This window comes from Phaethon lepturus, unplaced genomic scaffold, assembly GCF_000687285.1.
Source record: "Phaethon lepturus isolate BGI_N335 unplaced genomic scaffold, ASM68728v1 scaffold14112, whole genome shotgun sequence".
In the NCBI taxonomy this organism is placed as follows: domain Eukaryota; kingdom Metazoa; phylum Chordata; class Aves; order Phaethontiformes; family Phaethontidae; genus Phaethon; species Phaethon lepturus.
Window position 1 is genome coordinate 918 of NW_010522389.1, and position 16,624 is coordinate 17,541.

General features: G+C 37.9%; 1 protein-coding gene across 2 annotated transcripts in view; it reads right to left on the reverse strand.

The window, feature by feature from the left end:
• Nucleotides 1-3,210: 3,210 nt before the first annotated feature.
• RBMS1 (RNA binding motif, single stranded interacting protein 1) overlaps nucleotides 3,211-16,624 on the reverse strand; it is a 65,940-nt gene continuing 52,526 nt past the window's right edge. For both annotated transcript variants that reach the window (XM_010281775.1, XM_010281776.1), the window contains exons 7-13: nucleotides 16,437-16,486; nucleotides 16,255-16,348; nucleotides 12,922-12,972; nucleotides 10,670-10,780; nucleotides 9,926-10,006; nucleotides 8,609-8,693; nucleotides 3,211-5,723 (exon numbers count right to left, since the gene is read on the reverse strand). In XM_010281775.1, the coding sequence (XP_010280077.1) occupies nucleotides 8,616-8,693; nucleotides 9,926-10,006; nucleotides 10,670-10,780; nucleotides 12,922-12,972; nucleotides 16,255-16,348; nucleotides 16,437-16,486 (465 nt within the window). In that variant the 3' untranslated portion in view covers nucleotides 3,211-5,723; nucleotides 8,609-8,615. The remainder of the gene's footprint in view (nucleotides 5,724-8,608; nucleotides 8,694-9,925; nucleotides 10,007-10,669; nucleotides 10,781-12,921; nucleotides 12,973-16,254; nucleotides 16,349-16,436; nucleotides 16,487-16,624) is intronic.

Below are 16,624 nucleotides of genomic sequence, written 5' to 3' on the forward strand. Positions count from 1 at the left end.
AGGATCAGCAGAGCGTACACGCAGAAATCATGTTCCAAGTGTTCTTTCCCCGCGGTAGCGCTAGCATGCTAGGCTCTCAAACAACAAAGCTACTTGGAAAGCTGCCTGAGCAGCTTGATCTGAACACCTGCAGCACGCATGTGGGAAGTCTTTAGGGTGCTGCACACCTTCGTTCTCAAAGTTCTCCGAAAATCTCCTTCAATCCCAGTGAAGCTGTCGAAAGAGATCGTGTTATTCAGCCGAAGGGAGACCAATGAAACACAGCGGAGTTCAGACCACCACCCGTGTAAGTACCAAGTAAGGGGATACTGTTACTTAAACAATTAAAGCTTGCCTGTTGACAAGCTGTCCTTTCTTCTTGAACGTGGAAAAAAAAAATCTATTAGTATTTTCCCATGATTTTTCTTCTTTACTGGAGAAATGGGCTGCACAGGTTTCTCGGATGGTAGATATAGTTGGAGCCATCCTCAAAAGGAAAGACTGACTCATTCCATATGCAGGCTTTTACACACTCCCTCCGGCCACCGCACTGTAGCTCTCTGCTGCTCTGACATCAGCTTGGCTTTTCTTAGTAGCTGGAGGAGAAGTTGCCAAGCAGAATAGGTTATGTATGTCCTAACCCCTGTTCTGGCTAGAATTAATGGACCAAGTCTGAAAGCCAAAAACCTCAGATTTGTTTGGGTTAATCAATGCCAGAATTTGTTGGCTAGGGAATGATACAGATGATCTTTCACAGTTGAAAGAGTTTGTCAGTGTTGCAAGCGTTTGGAAGGTAACAGCATACATGTCTTAAATGCCACCAAAGAACACATTGGCTTCCACAATAAGACACTGCTGGACGGGATAGGATCGAGTATCTTATTCCAAGGCATGTGAAAGTTTGCAAATAATTTTGGAGTGGTTGATCAAAGCAAAAAAAACAAGTCCAGTGTGCACAGGAGGAGTACAAACTCATATAAATATTCTGGCACATAAAATGGATTTCTCATATGATGTTAGCTGTTTCTGCAGAAAGTGAGGTGGCACAGTTTTAGTCAATCACCAAGTTTGTCTGGTACGGTGGAGGTACCATAGCATAAATTAAAGCTAGAAGGGTAGAGTAAAACAGCACTTTAAAATTATTTTTTCCCTGGGATAACCTGACAAAGAGGACCAGGAAAGTGCTTTAGACTACTCTGACTTACTCCACAAACACTCTAGCCCAATATATGCAAACAGTCATTAGCAGAGCTCCGTTATCAACAGTACTTTGTTACACTGCCGTTAATGCATCGCTTTCACTTGTCTTGCACCTGCCCTGTTTGGTTAACTTAGAAAATAGAGGAAGATGAAAGATTTTGTTCAGCACCTAAAGAAAGGCTACTTTCTAATCACTAACCACCAACAAACAAAAGGGTCTGTACACAGTGTTGCACAAAATACTTGTATCAGCATAAAATCATCCCACATGAACATGCTGCTTATCAGTATTTGTTAAGAGGTAAAACATTTTATTAACAGCATGCTTGGAACTAGGATTCAAAAGAAATTGTATGCAACAGGATGGAGTCAACATTTGAACAAGCCAGTTGCTAATATGTATGAGTTTTATTATATATAATAAAAATATATTAAAGACATTGCATTATTGCAGATTGCCTGATAGAAAAAAAAAATTAGAAAACCCAGAAAACCTTATTATATCAGGCAAAAGGTACTAATCTGAAAGCATTCATTCTTATCAAATATATTTGGAGTTACAGTAAGAGTTTATCATGGGGCTAATTAGAAAAGCAAATAGATAGCAAAAAGCCTTTCCAACCTGCGTTAGTCTGAGTCTATTACATATAGCTTTTGTGAGGTAGTTTTCATACTTAATTCAGAAAGACTGCTTACTAATCGGAGATTAATTCAGTATGGTGGTGAAGTGGTATAATGTAACAAAAACCTTTAAAAGTTTTCTGTATTCATCTTCTCATCCACTGCATTTTAGACAGGCAACATACAGGGCCAGTATTTAAATTACCACAAAACGGTAAAAATGGCATTTCTTCAGTAACAGGAGCTTAACTGTGTTCAGTAGCACACAGCGTGAGGGTTTTTTCTTTTCATTAATAGTAAGAGCCATCATTGTCGGGGATGTCTTTATTGCATAAGTTAATGTAAATCAAGTTTCCTAACCTCTAGGTGAGTGCCCTTCCCTAGCTCCACTGGAAACACCTTTATTCTCAGTATCTTGCATTAGTATCATGAACCAATGGTGGCAGAACCCTTGGGTTATGTCAAAACCGGGTGTATAATGTAAAGGACTGTCTCCCACGGGGGAGAGGGCTCTGCAGGGCGGCACAGCCTGAGGCGAGCGAGCCTCCCCTTTGCCTATCCAGCACCGGTGGCAAGGCACTGGATCACCCACTCATTGCCCCCCGCCACCGTGGGCACCCAAGCCTAGGTCAGGTTCCCTCTCCTGCCATAGGCATCGACACAAAGCTACGTGGAGGACTATGCAATTGGTAAAGCTTTTGGCTGAGCAGACACAACAGTTTGTATTTTCCTCTCCTCTCCTTTCCAAGCCTTACTTTGGGCAGAGCAGTCCTCCATCTGATACACACCATCAGCAGCAGTGATCTTGCTAAAAGGGTAATAAAATCAGAGCTTATCTTTCAAGAAATAAAGTACCCAAAGATTGCAGCTGGAAGGCAAACACTTGGGATCATTTTGAATTCCAGTGAAGTATCACCTCTGCTCTCCAGAACTGGGTATGCCAGCCAACGCCGCTGCACTCGGCAAGACGAAAGGACTTTTAGGCAGCATTTCCATTCTATGAACTACCAAAGCGACCCTCCATCTCCATCCTTGCTTCTAGAAAACTGGCTTGCATTTACAACTGCAGCTGTACTTGCAAATGTGCAGGCCTGGTTACATGCAACTCTCCGTGAGGGCTGACACTGAGGGCAACAGAGCTCTTGCATTCAAATCAGGTATTTCGTCATGTATTTTCCATACGTCTTTTCCTGTTTTGTCTGAAAGAGCAAGTGTAATGTGGTATGTTTGTAATGTGGTTTCAAAGAGTTAAAATACAATTTTAACGAAAGACAGAGGAGGGAAAAACCCAAGCTGTAAAGCAGAAAGCAACTCCGAGCACTTCAAAATAAACGCAAAGGTTTTACCATAACCTGTTTGGGTTTTCCCCCAATAAAGCAAGGGCTGAAGGAAAAAGAAGATGCGTTTTCATTTTTTTTGATCTTTTTTATTCAAAAGTTTTCAAAGAAATAAAACAGAAAAAAGCTAACAATCTAATCAAATTTACAGTTCAAAAATGTCTTTTGGCGTTTAACAACAAGTCCTAGGAAACAAAACTACAGAGTTATCTTGAACCGGACAAATAAGTTACCACTGGCAAGTTTGTGGCACTAGTAAAACAAAAATAAAAAATTAACTCTCTTGATCATATAGATATCTCTATGAAAATCTTTTTTTTTCAATCTGTACAAAAGGTCTTTCTTCATAAATTAATTTTTTATAATTTAATGGCTGTCTACTATGTGATGTTTAAGTAACTGATTATTTCTTTATGTACAGAGGTTAAATTTCCCAAATCTTACCCAGACAGTGAGTATGGCACTTAGTTCAGACATTTCTGGCAGCAGCTCTTCCCTCCCTCTAACACAGCTATCATACTGCAGTTTCAATTAACGCAAAAATATCAAGTAGTGAGAGATCCAGGTTTGGAAAGTTACCAGATACAGGCAAGGTGCTGCAGGAAGTCTGGACTTTTACAAAGCAGTAATATTCCAGGGAGCATAGAACCAATAATACCACAACTTTTTAAAAAAAGAAAAAACAAAAACACATCTCTTATGACTATGTATTTCACTAGAATCTACACTTCTCAGAGCAGCAATTTACTTTTGAAACTATGAAATGTCACCGACATCTATACTCCAATACTCACACAAAATTTAAAAACTAAAAAATACTTGAAAGAAACAACTGCTTAGCCCTAGCTCCCGAGCTAGGATGATTTGGTCTGTGGAAACAGGGAGGGCCAGCAACCTGTCCCAATACAAAAGGAAATAAACTTTGAGGTAGATAACTGATCATATACAGCTGACCAGAGAAGTACACAGTTTTGGAAGACAACTTAATTTATCATTCGATTTAAAACATATGCAATTGTAATAAAGAGCTTTAGTAGCAGTGAATTATCTAATATGTGAAGTACAAATAACTGTGTATTTATGAATCAGGAATTTCATAGTTTCAAAATCGGTTTTCTTTACACTTAACACTTGTAGTGATGATGTAAAGTGTGGCACTGCTTGGATCCAAGTCTTCCTTCATGCTTTTGTGTCCATACATCAATTAAAATTATAAAACCTAAATGCAAATGTACAAAAAAGGCACATTCTCCTAACCGCAAACTGGTCCGGCAAAAATAAAGAGTACAGAAGACGTAATGCTGAGACAAATCAGAATTATTGGTTACTGGCTCTTTGTTCTTTGGTAAAGTTACCTTTTAAAAGTGCCAAGTCTTTTTATTTTTATTTACCTACTATAGAGAGCTAGTACCCAATCAATTACGCTTCTACTTACATCTCAGCCTATGTTTGAAAACGAGTCCTTTAGCTTTTGCCATTTTGCTGTAATAGCAACTTTTCTGTTTGCTAAGTCTCAGCACAATCCTCATCCTAAAGCACTATCATTAGTATAAAGGAAGGACAGAAACATTCGGTGATATCCCCACCCCAAACTCCCTACTCTACCTATGCTAAAACTAGAACATCAAGTTAGTTTCTGAAAAAAGGCAAAAAAAGATTTTACATTGCATCATACAGCAGAGTTCCTAAATCATTCAAACTACCAGAGGGAACTATTGGCATATGGCCTTACAAACAATTTATCCTATTAAAATCTCCCCAGTCAGAAAATGTGTTTCACACAAAACATTTTTTCCCCTCTTGCATTTCACTACCTTACATATTATGTGAAAAATCATTAAAAACACTTACTACACATTAAAAAAAGCCAAATTTTCAGCAATTTTTATTGACTACCTTTAAAAGCCCTATGCTGCTGTTTTACAAGGCATAATAGACCAGCTCATTTGGTCAAAGCATTCTACACCATTAGTTTGGACTACTTACTGAAACAGCTACAGCATTGAAAGATTTAAGGCAAATTGGAATTTATAGAAAAGGATAAGACACTTCACACTACATTAAAAGAAAAAACAGAAAGCTAAAAGACCAGACACTATAACTGCAACACTGCACTAAAGCAACACTCACACACTGCAAGCACAGAACATCATCTTAGATGTTTTACTATTTTAAACTTCAGAAAACCCATTTCATACAATTAAAAAAAAAAAAAAAAAAGAAACAAACAAAATAAAAATAAACCAAAACACAAATTCTGTCATGCACGTGAATAAGTCTTCGTGGTCATCTGTGCATACCCAGAAATTTGAATTTTTTTTTTTTTTTGCGTCATAACACTTGATAAAAATTTTTTTTTTACTAAAATAAACCTGTTCATGGGAACAGCTACTAGATGAATTTAAGGTTTTTCTTATGCACCTTATAGAACTTATAGCAAAAATAGTTTTAGTTGATTTCATTATAAATAACATTTTCAAGAACCTGTGCAAAACTGTCAATAATTCCTAAAGCACAATTGATCAGTAAAATCCATGATTGTTTCAGCCTTTGCACCCTTCTCCAGGCCAGGTCAACACTGGACATCTGTAACACAGAAAGGTCAGAGCTAGAGCGGAGTTACAACTGCACGCTTTCTCCCTAACGTAGCTGCCCATAAAACTAGATCATTCCCTATTTCAGACAGCTGTGAGAAGACTAAGCTAACCCGAGTACACACGTGCGAAGCAGCACAGGCAGCACTACACCGGGCCCTTCCCAGGATAAGGCTCTCCGCCAGGACACAGCCTGTTTTGTGTTTTCCCCCTCTATCTCCGACACCCGGCCGGCGTGCCGAGTTCCCACCGGGGAACTGCGAGGCTGCATTCAAAGCTATTTCCTTCTTTCTTGTTTTGTTGTTGTTGTTTCCTTTTAATTGACCAAAAATGGTTGAGTGTGTGAGCTTACTCCTGTGGCACCTCCAAGGCTTTTGATCTCTAGAAAAGGAACACGAGTTTCTCTCGGTGCAGCCTCGGGGAGACTATATACAAGCTACAACAGCCAAGGCAGAGACAGCTACTGTGCCTCCACGGTGGTTAATACTTAACAGTAATTCAGGGCTCATTAAATTTGAAGGAAGACTTCTCAATTTACTGTATTGGCTTATATTGCCATATGGGTTTAAAAAAATACCCAGCTAATGAAAAAAACTTTAGATAATTTTTTAATTTCTCAAGGCAAGACAAAGTCTGGTATTTTAAGGCTTGTACATTTACAGGTGCATATGTAATTATAACTTTTTTTTTTTTTTACAAGTCCCATTGACTATTTCACGTAGTAGCAACTTTTTGAAAAGCAGCTATGAAGTACTGTCACTGTCAAAGGAAAGTCACTGTGTATTTCTGGCTGCATCCACTTGTGCAAATGTGCTAGTTGTCATTTACCCCTTATTTATGGCAATATGTATATTGACTTTTAATAGGACATTCCTAAAAGTGCTGCATGTGCATTTAGAAAGAAGTTTCAGTTTGACAATAGTAATGAAGCCACAACAATTAAGAGACTGCAGTGTTCCCTGTATTTGGGGCAAGAAATAACTGTCAATTCCCTCCCCTTCACCTGTCTGAAAAATGACAAGTACCAACATGTTCCAGGGACAGAAATACCAAATGCCATACTCAGAGGCTGAAATCAGCTGAGTAATATTAACCTTCCCCACATGGCCACAGCCATAGCCCTTGCTGACATAGATTTCAATAGCTCCTACTGCATATAAATACAGGTACTTCTCTGAAGAATAAAATACGTGGAGGATTGGCTTACAGCAAATGCACAGTTGCTCACAGAGCTCGGTGCCCTACACAGAGTCATCATTATAAAATGTGTCTCAGATGGGAACACGTCTCATCCTTTCAGGAGACTAAAGGCTGCTCCTCCTGCCTGGCCCCAGCCTACGGGAAAGACACTGACAAGGCTGGAAGAGAGAGGCAGGACTGGGAGATGACATGCAGGATTACGTTTCGCCATCTACCACAGATCTCTATTGGTAAGGAGGTTTTACATGCCCACAGGGAAGACTTGAGGCAAAACAAGTAATTCCTTGAAAAGCGGTTAACACCAGCCAACAGCCTTGGCATAGGAAACGTGCAGGAGCCATGATTTTAACACTAGGAGATGGATAACGAGAAGAGTCTGTGGCTTTGCCTTCTCCCTGCCCTGGAAGCAAATCAAGGATGTGGGCTTTCTCTAGACGCCGGCATTTGGCCAGACTAAAATAGCAAACACAGGTCATAAGCTGCGCTACGCAGCCTGCGCCATCTGTTGAGTGTGCGAAGTTTCCCCATTGGCTTGTTTCTGCCTTTACATTCTTGAACGTGTAGGTTGTTATGCCAATAATGGGGATGGGAGCAGTGCTGTCAAATAACACAGCTGACCTGCAAAACCAAAGGCAACAGCAAAATGTGTGTACTGTTAGATCTATACATTTTAGCGAGAATATCACGCAATGAGAAATTCCTCATATATAACTAATTGTGATTTTTGAGTATTTAATACATGCCATGAGAGCTGTAGAAAAACCCTTCTAAGGTGGCCTCTAGCACATTATTGCAGCTGAACAGAATTTTCCAGTATAAGGTCTTACAAAATTTGATTTAAAGAATTACACAGTCAAATGGCCTGGTTTACAAAGCACTCTGAAAAAGTTGAGTTAAGGAACAACTAAATTCCAGAATTTTAAAACATGGAGGGCGGAAAAGGGGATGGTTACTGCAAACTATATTTTCAGAATGGCAATCCACAGAAAGCAAAACTTCTGCATGGAAGAAGTTTGGGCAAAGCTAATGATTGTTTAGTAAAGAAAGGCCATGCAAGCAAAACCAGAGGAAACCTGGACTAGGAAAGTAAAACAGCTCTGGAATTAGAGCCAAGCTAGGATTAAAAATTAACTGACAAAATCCTGGTCCAAACTGCTTTTTCCTAGAATAAAGGATGAGCAGGGAAGCCTTCAGGAGAAAGGGTCAGCAAGGATTTCTACCAAACCACCCCCCTGCCTGTGGTCTGTAAGCCAGTCGCTAAGCTGCTTCCAAATCTTTCCAAATCTTACATGTACCACAGAACTAGAGGATATTATACACATAAATACAGTTCCTTTTAGCATTGTGATTGTAGTATTTTTGCACTAATTCATTGTTATTCTTGTATACAGCATGCTGCCAAGATGAACAAATTAAAATACAACATAATGCAGTTATGCTGTAGAGAAGTTATTAAAACACTATTACTCATAATTCATTAACTCAGTTATGGAACCTGTGCTTCCTTTCCTGGCTTCTAACTCTGGCCAAGTTCAAATTAACTTCACTGCCTGTCCCCAGATATTACCAGTGTTATTTATATGATATTAAAAAAAAAAAATTCAATACAGAGTACTGTAACTTATGAAATAAAATATCTTTGAATTTACATTGTTCATGTGACAGGATGAGCCCTACCTCACAGTTACTTATTTTGCTGATACGTATATGGAGAATGATCACTGGACGTCTCTACTGTAACCTGTTGTTGACCACTGGCTTCCTGCAAATAAAAACAAAGACAAGACATGAGACACAAAATCAGGCAGCATTATCTGCAATCCGTATTTCCATATGACTCATGCAACTAACAGGCTTCAAACCTAAAGTCTTTCTAACATTTCTTACGTGGGGTATTCCGAACTTGAGGTGTTAACTTTGCATTGATTTACATTTCAGCAAACAAAGAAATACAATGATCATGCAAACCTTGTATTTCCTCAGCTGCTTTGATGGTAACTAAAAAAAACCTGCAAACCTTTGACATTATAGAAATAAATACATAGAGGGAGCAAATAACTGCTAGTATATTTTCTATCTGGAAATGCAGAAGAGCATTCTTCCCCTCTTCTTTTAAGGGACACAAGAAGAATGAGATCTACTTACCACATGTATGAACACTATTGCTTTTGAGTACTGTGGTGTGATTGGCACTAGGCAACACGAAGAACTGTAGTTGGGATGTTGCACACAAACCCCCAGAAACCAGGATATTAATTCAGCTGATAGCACTCTGGCAGACAGTGCAATCACCTAATTACCAAAACTCTTTCTCTGACCCACATGGGCAGATGCATAAACTAAACCAAACAAATTCTGGTGCTTCTGGACAAATAAGACTTTGAAATGAAGGTTTTTTTCTTACAGACTCTGGAAGAGACTGTTTAGCCCTCGCTGAGTAAGAGCTGCAGCATACCTAGTCTAGCTCCTCTGTTAAAGTAGTACCGACCTACAAAAGGGTATAAGGTAAGGCAAAAGAGTAGACAAACTATTGTCTCTTCAACGGGACTTGCAGAGGGGCTTATTAGGCAAACAGGCACAGTATCCTGAGGTGCCAGGGTAAAATCGAGATTCTTTGCAAAAAGTTATAATCATGGTCCGTTGGCAGAGAAGTTTGCTCACAGGAAAACTAAATGAAAGATCAAAACTATAATGTAACTCCTGGCTCGTTCCTATTGGAAGTTCGGTTTCACAAAACACAAAGTTCATCTGAGCTATGCTCATACGGAAGGCTGCTCCACGTACTGTACTGCTACAAGTACAGGTCATTCTTTGTTATAATACTAGTTATATTAGTTGAGAATAACGACACTTTATAGTTTTAATATACATTGTATTCACACTACATTCACAGTTACATTGTTAGGCTTTAAACAGTTGTTTTCCTAGCAAAAAAAAAGATCTAGTATCATATTCATGTCTTTTTTTCTCTGGTCTTTTACAAAATATACTGACCTCGACAGGAACTGCTGCTGTCTGGACATGTGTATATTGGGGTATGTAGGCTCCTTGCATAGCTGTTGTGGCTGGCATGTACTAGAAAGACAGAGAGTCCATTAAGTTGAGGCAAAGCCCAACGTAAATGTAAGAGTATTCAAAATACCTATCACGATATTGTTTAATAGATATTGACTGTTTCCCTAAAGCAATGTATAAGAGAGAAAGACTTTTCTGTCTGAAATATGTATGCTTTTCTGAAAAAGTGAGATACCTGTTTTGAGAAAACTCAAATTTAGACTTCGAAGACTAGGTAAAGAGCTCTTCCTTCTTTGTTAATCCCAATCATCACCTTTTTTTAATTCTACCTGCTCAGAGAAGAAGGGTCTCTAGTTTAGAAGCTAGCCTGCATCTCTTCTGGTTTAGTTTCTGTTCCACACTTTTGTATTACTTTCTGCAACTCTGATCTGAAGAGTAAAAACAACTGTTGTTTTTTCTTCGATACAACTTTGTTTGTTGGGTTCCTTTCATTTGCTTTGATCTATCCTATTTACTCATTTCCAGTTTCTGATCAGCTAACAGAACTGAACAGAAACTGCTGAATAAGATCTAAAACTGGAGACAGTTCTTAATACTTAATTGGATGAAAGACTGCTTAAAGGATTACTTTTTTCCTACATGCAAGCTGCACATACATACTGTGATCTACATGCAGTATTTTCTACTTGTGTAGGTTCTATTTTGTATTAAATTGCTACATACTGTTCCAGTACTGCCTAATGAAAGATGACTCATCTGCTGTGTCAGAGGGCTTATCATCGATGCAGGCTGTAGTGACATGGTGTGGTCCATGGAGGGAGTCAGTACAGCACCCTATCAAAACAGAGAAAGAAAGAAATGGTTGCAGCAACGCTCAGATTTTAATTAGATTTTCCATTTGAGAGTCTACGTATGGCCTGTCCTTCTGAGGGGATATACCACAAGAACTCTCCTTAATCCCAGGCTCAGGAAGCAGGTCAGGGGCATTCTGAATATTCTATTTGAGCAAATGCGTTTTGCACAGTTTGGTAATGGGTTAAGAACTGCATTGACTTCCTACTGAACACGCAACTGATGTACGATGCACTTGAGGTACCTGCTGAAAACACTTTGTAAAATACGAGTTTAACCAGATGCTAACTTTAAAGCAAATATCTGCACACATTACCAGGTATAGGTTCATTTAGCTTAAGCTTTGGAATTTCAGGCTTTAGGAAGAAACTTTTATCTCATCTTTAGGAATGGAGGCTTTGGAGTAACATTTCTGTTAGGGGAATTCTACTTGTCACACATGATGTTCACACACAAGACAGAGCTGCCCTACTTAATGTCTGGTTTCATTAGCACGCACACTTTAGAAGAGTGGGTTAGCAATGCGCTACAAAAGACTGATTCTTTGTTTAAATACTAGCTACCGTGATGACCTTTCTATCACTCCTGTACCATTTTGTTAACTTCATAAAAAGCGTATGTCGAACTTTTACACACTTGAGATTGCTAAATATGGAGGGCACACTCATAAGGTTTTCAGAGTTATCTGAAAAGGAGGGTTATCAACAGATTTCATTTTACCAATCATGTTCTACAAAAACACATTTCCAAATACTTTGTATGACTTATGCTTGCAGAAGTGTTCATTAAAATTGATGGAAGTGCAAAACTAGCAGAAATAATTGCAGCGTACTGAAAGCAAGTATTTTGAATCAATAACTAATCCTTAAAAAGAAAAGAAAAAAAACCCTACAGAGTATAGTTGGAAAAACAACCATGTGATCAGTGTAGATGAAATGAGTCACAGGCACATCAAACACTAAAAGAATTTCCTGTCTGCAGACTGCAGGCTTCTCTGCAAAGCAAATGAGCAAGACAGCACTGGTCTTTGCGCAGGCCAAAACTGAACTTAAGTCAGGAGTCTAGATCTTTGCTTTCAACCGTGAAATCTCATCTTGTATACCTGTGAAACTAATACACCTTATAGCATTGGAACATATTAACTTGTGTCTTGCACCACGTAATTTGTAAGATTTTTTCAATGAAAATCTGTGTTGACAGAGAGAAAAGCTAAAATCAGTTGTGTGTGTGCGTTTAACATAAAAAATCAGAAATACAACAACAATTAAGTGTGTGAGAGGATGTTCTGGTTCAGTATCACCTCTGAATGCACAAGAAGAAAATGTTCTGCCAAGATTTACATTCTATAATCTGCATGGAGAGGTTAATTAAAGTCAAGACAATATCCCTCCCGTATCTGAAAACAGACTTGTTTGTTAACTGCAGGAGTGTATCTATTAAAGCGCCTGTTATTATTTGTAATGCTCATCTCAAGGAACCTAAGAAGTCTCAGATATAATGGTACATAATTGGCAAATGTCACAGATAAGAAGCAAAATATCATGGGAGAGCATAGATTAGAATACCTGACAGTCTGCTACAGATGCCACAGCCAAAAGTGTAGGGAGACTAGCATTAGTCATGAGTGGTGAAGCCAGAACAAGCTACACAGGTTCTCTCAAATGAGTGCCCATAATGTCATTTATATCACTACATCTATCTGTCTTTCACAAATCATCCAGTCTGAACTATTCTAGACCCATTCTAAAACCTTGGATCTTCAATTCTAGCTCTTGATAGGTAAAATAGTATATAAAACATTGGTATTTGTGAAGTACTTTCCAATCAAATAAATTTAAAGAAAAAAAGAAAAAAAAGTTTCCTTAGGATGCTGACTAGGTAACTCTAATTGTCCTCATCACCTCAATACCCTGAAGGCAACTTCCTTTTTTTCCCTAATAAAATGAGGCCCCAATTCAGGTTACTGTCTTTGTTTCTCTTTTCATTTTGATCCATGATTTAATCATGATGTAATTATCAACACTCTTGAAGTAATTGGGCAGGAATTGGCCTATTTCCTGTTCTTTAAAGTATGTAAAGCATTTATACAATCAGTAACACAACGGAGAAGCATAAAAACTTACTGGGTGCTGCATTATATATGGTTGAGGCTGCATCCAAGAAGGACTCTGAACCTAGAACAAAATCAGTATTTTATTTTTTGTTTTAGTCATTCTTTTCCTTGAATACTCCAACTGAGATATAGTAATAATTTAATGAATCATGTTAACGAGCCCCTTCCCTTATTTATTAATTTAATACAGTTAGTCACTCTGTGGAACAACATTGATTTCCATGAAAAGTGTATTTATGGTACCTGTAAATCAGAAACAAGATATGGAGACAATATACCACATACAGTATACTGTTCTGAAAGGTGTATTTTTAGTGGTGGTCTCAGAAACTTTATCAAGTACACTGAAAGGCTTCAAACAGATGCATGAGAGACTTCTGCTGTGTTAAAAATGGAGGACCCTTCTGTCTTTGAAATTCCACTGGGGAGAAGTAATTGGGATCTCAGAAGGTATAGCAGCATTTGCCTTCTAGTGTGATTGGAATAAAATAACTTATTGGATTTTCACAAGGGAAAAAGAAACCAGAAATTCTGCTGGAATCGTGTTCCAGGAACAAGGAGAGTATTTAGGAGAACTGTTCTTCTCCAAGACATTGCGGTATGTTATTCCCAAAGCACAGGAACGGGAGAAGGTTCTGACTAGCATTTCTGCTCTTGCAACTAGCATGTTTTCTCTCCAAAAACACTGACTAACCAAATACTACATTGAGGCAGGATGCTTAACTTTCCATGAAAAGGTAAATTAAAAAGATTAAAAGGTAAACTAATAGGTTATATCGTTACCTTAGTCAAAAAGAGCTGGTTGCAACAGCTCTTTGAAAAAGTGTGCTGCAAGAAATATTAAAGGTAAGAATGGAAATGGTTCCTCTCCACCTCCTGTTGGTGTGTAGGATAAAGCAGGATTCTGACCTGCACTGCACATGCATAACTGACTCACCACTGCTGCTGGACATTTAAAGTCCCTTAAACACCTCTACCATCATTCCCAGAGTCCTGTCTACCTGTCGTGTTCACAGACAGTCTTGCAGAAAATACCTCACCTGGATTTTTTTCAAGATGGAAATTTTTCTTCCCTCCTTTTGGTACTGACTTTGAAATCAGAGTAAGTTTTTTTTCTTTTTCAATCAGAAAAAGAGCAAACAGGAGTTCAAAAATGTAAAACACTTAACTCTCCCTTTCCTCAGGCAAAAGCTTAATGGAAAAAATACTGGTACAGCCTGACGAAAGCTTTGGCTAATCTCACACAATGATAGCAACTGGCTTAGTACTGTCATTTGGGTATGCAGGAGTTGCAGAAACAAACACTATCCAAAACTTTCTTAAATTTGTTTACTTTTAATAAGAATAAATCTAGGAACAGGTTATACCATGCCTCAAAGAAAAAAAAAATCATGCTCTCGTGGTATGTTCTGTTGTGTAGATGACAATGCTGCAGGTTTCAGTGAGAAGGGATCAGTAATGAAGATGTGACTAATGCTCAAATTTTGAAACTTCTGACCAAGAACCTCCTTCCTCCCCAATACAGAATACTTGAATTTAATTTTCAATTCCTATTACAGTGGCATTTTAAGCACAATGATGTTAATAACTCCATCCACAATAATTTAAGCTCCATGCCATGTATATTGAAATGCTGGTAACAACAGTTCTGTCAACATACAGTATTGTGACCTGCCTATCTCAATAGGCCCAGAAAAGTGATACAATATTCCTAAGAAGTGTGTTTCCATGCCAACTTCCAACTTTTACTTGGATTCTGAATATCTGAGAGTCTTGTCTTGATAAATAATTTATATTTTAATAAAGAACAACAGCTAATTCTACTGGAATATTTTTTTCTGGGTAGAAACTTGCTGTAATTTTTGAGGTATTGCTGTATAAAGCAAAATGATTCAATATACTGAAAAATACAGTACTAGCACTGTCTGCCGAGAGCAAACATTGTGTTGCATAAGTCACCTCAGAAATTAATATAAAATTAATCCAGCTGCCCTTTACCCCAGAGTACACAGGTTTACCTCCTACATAACGCTTTGCTTGCAAGAAGGAGGCATTAGACCTCCAAACTAGTATCAGGCAAGAACAATTCCTCATTCTTGTCACCTGGAATGGGAGGGTACATGGAAATTTCTGCATGGGCATACTGTCCAAACGGCCCCCAGAGCCTCCGTTAGCCTTCTAGATGCCTTCTGCACAGCCTTCTACAAGCGTCTGCACCCACAGTGAGCTAGAAAACGCAGCACGTCTCTCTCACTAAAAAGCAAACAGCCTCTTCTTCTTCCCCTGACACACAGAGGTGAGAATTTGCCAGATTTAATTAGTTTTGGTTATTTATGACCTGAATCACCGATGTTTACTTCGTCTAGGTGTTAAATAGTAAAATGCCAAAACAGCTGATTGTTTGGCTTACACTGGGATAATTGGCATGTCTCAAACAGTAATTACACAGCATATACGTGAGACTGCCATACTAATTGCATTAAATACAAGTTGCTTGTAAACTAAAATGTACAATGCCCTAAAATTGTGCATTCCTATGAGATTTATATCGAAGTACAAAAACTGTTCCATAGCATTTCTCAGCATGTTGAATTGTTTGTCAATATCCCTTAGTGAGGACTCAAGATGACAGTATCAAAATTCCTTTTCAGGAAGCTTTGGACTGGGCTTTGAGAACAAAAAATGTGTATGATTAATGTTTTAATTTATTGTTCAAAATAAAGTAACTTCTGCCTTAGAAAAACAGTTCTAGACTATTAAATGCTTTACTCCTAATATGAAAACTCTGACTTTGAACACTAGTGTAACTTGAACTCTAAACACATTTTCAAATTTCATTCTCTAGTATCAAGCAAGTTTCTGTACCCTTCTTAGTACAACTACATAACACATTATTGTCGGGCTTTTTATTTGCACTGAAACAACCTGCTGAAAAGTTCAAAAAGCATGGAAAAATATCTTTGAAACAGAGTTTAACTAAATCAAGAGAGTTTAAAAAAAACAATAACTATTTTAAAGATGTATTATTGACATTAAAAGAACTTGACCACAAAAAAATTAAAAATCATACATGACATGCAGAAGTGGCTACAAATACCTCAGCCATTAGCACAAGTTATAGACTTTGTTTTGCAGGACACCATGTATCTCATTAAATTGCTGTGCTTCCTGAAATAAACACATTTTTAGTTTTTAAGGCCTTCATTTTCATGATGTACAGAATGAAGAGGCCACTTCATTAAAATGAAGCATTACTGGAGAATTTATAAAACCAGATGTAGCAATTGATAAATAAACATAAGCTCCAATGAACCATTTCAACTACTAAGTTCTAAACACAAACCTGGTATGTGGAAACTGGAGAAGCAATATATGGCGTAATAGATGTCTGAGTGATCATTCTGTTTGCTGTAATACTGTAGGGTGATGGATAAAATCTAGAAAATGCAGAAATATTTATTAAATTTATTAAAAGTTCTGTGTATCTTCCATTTTTTTTTTTTAGTGTGCCATTATTTAACATACCCATTTTGTAAAGCAGCTGTGGTTGGATCATACGTGAGCGTCATTCCAGCCTTTAAAAAAAAAAAAAAAAAAGGTGGAAAGAAAGAGTTGACAAATTTCATTTTGATTGTAAATTATTTCTCCCTTTCTTTAGTTATATTAATTCTGACTGAAAACTTGTATTGAAATAGTTTATTACTATAAGTTAG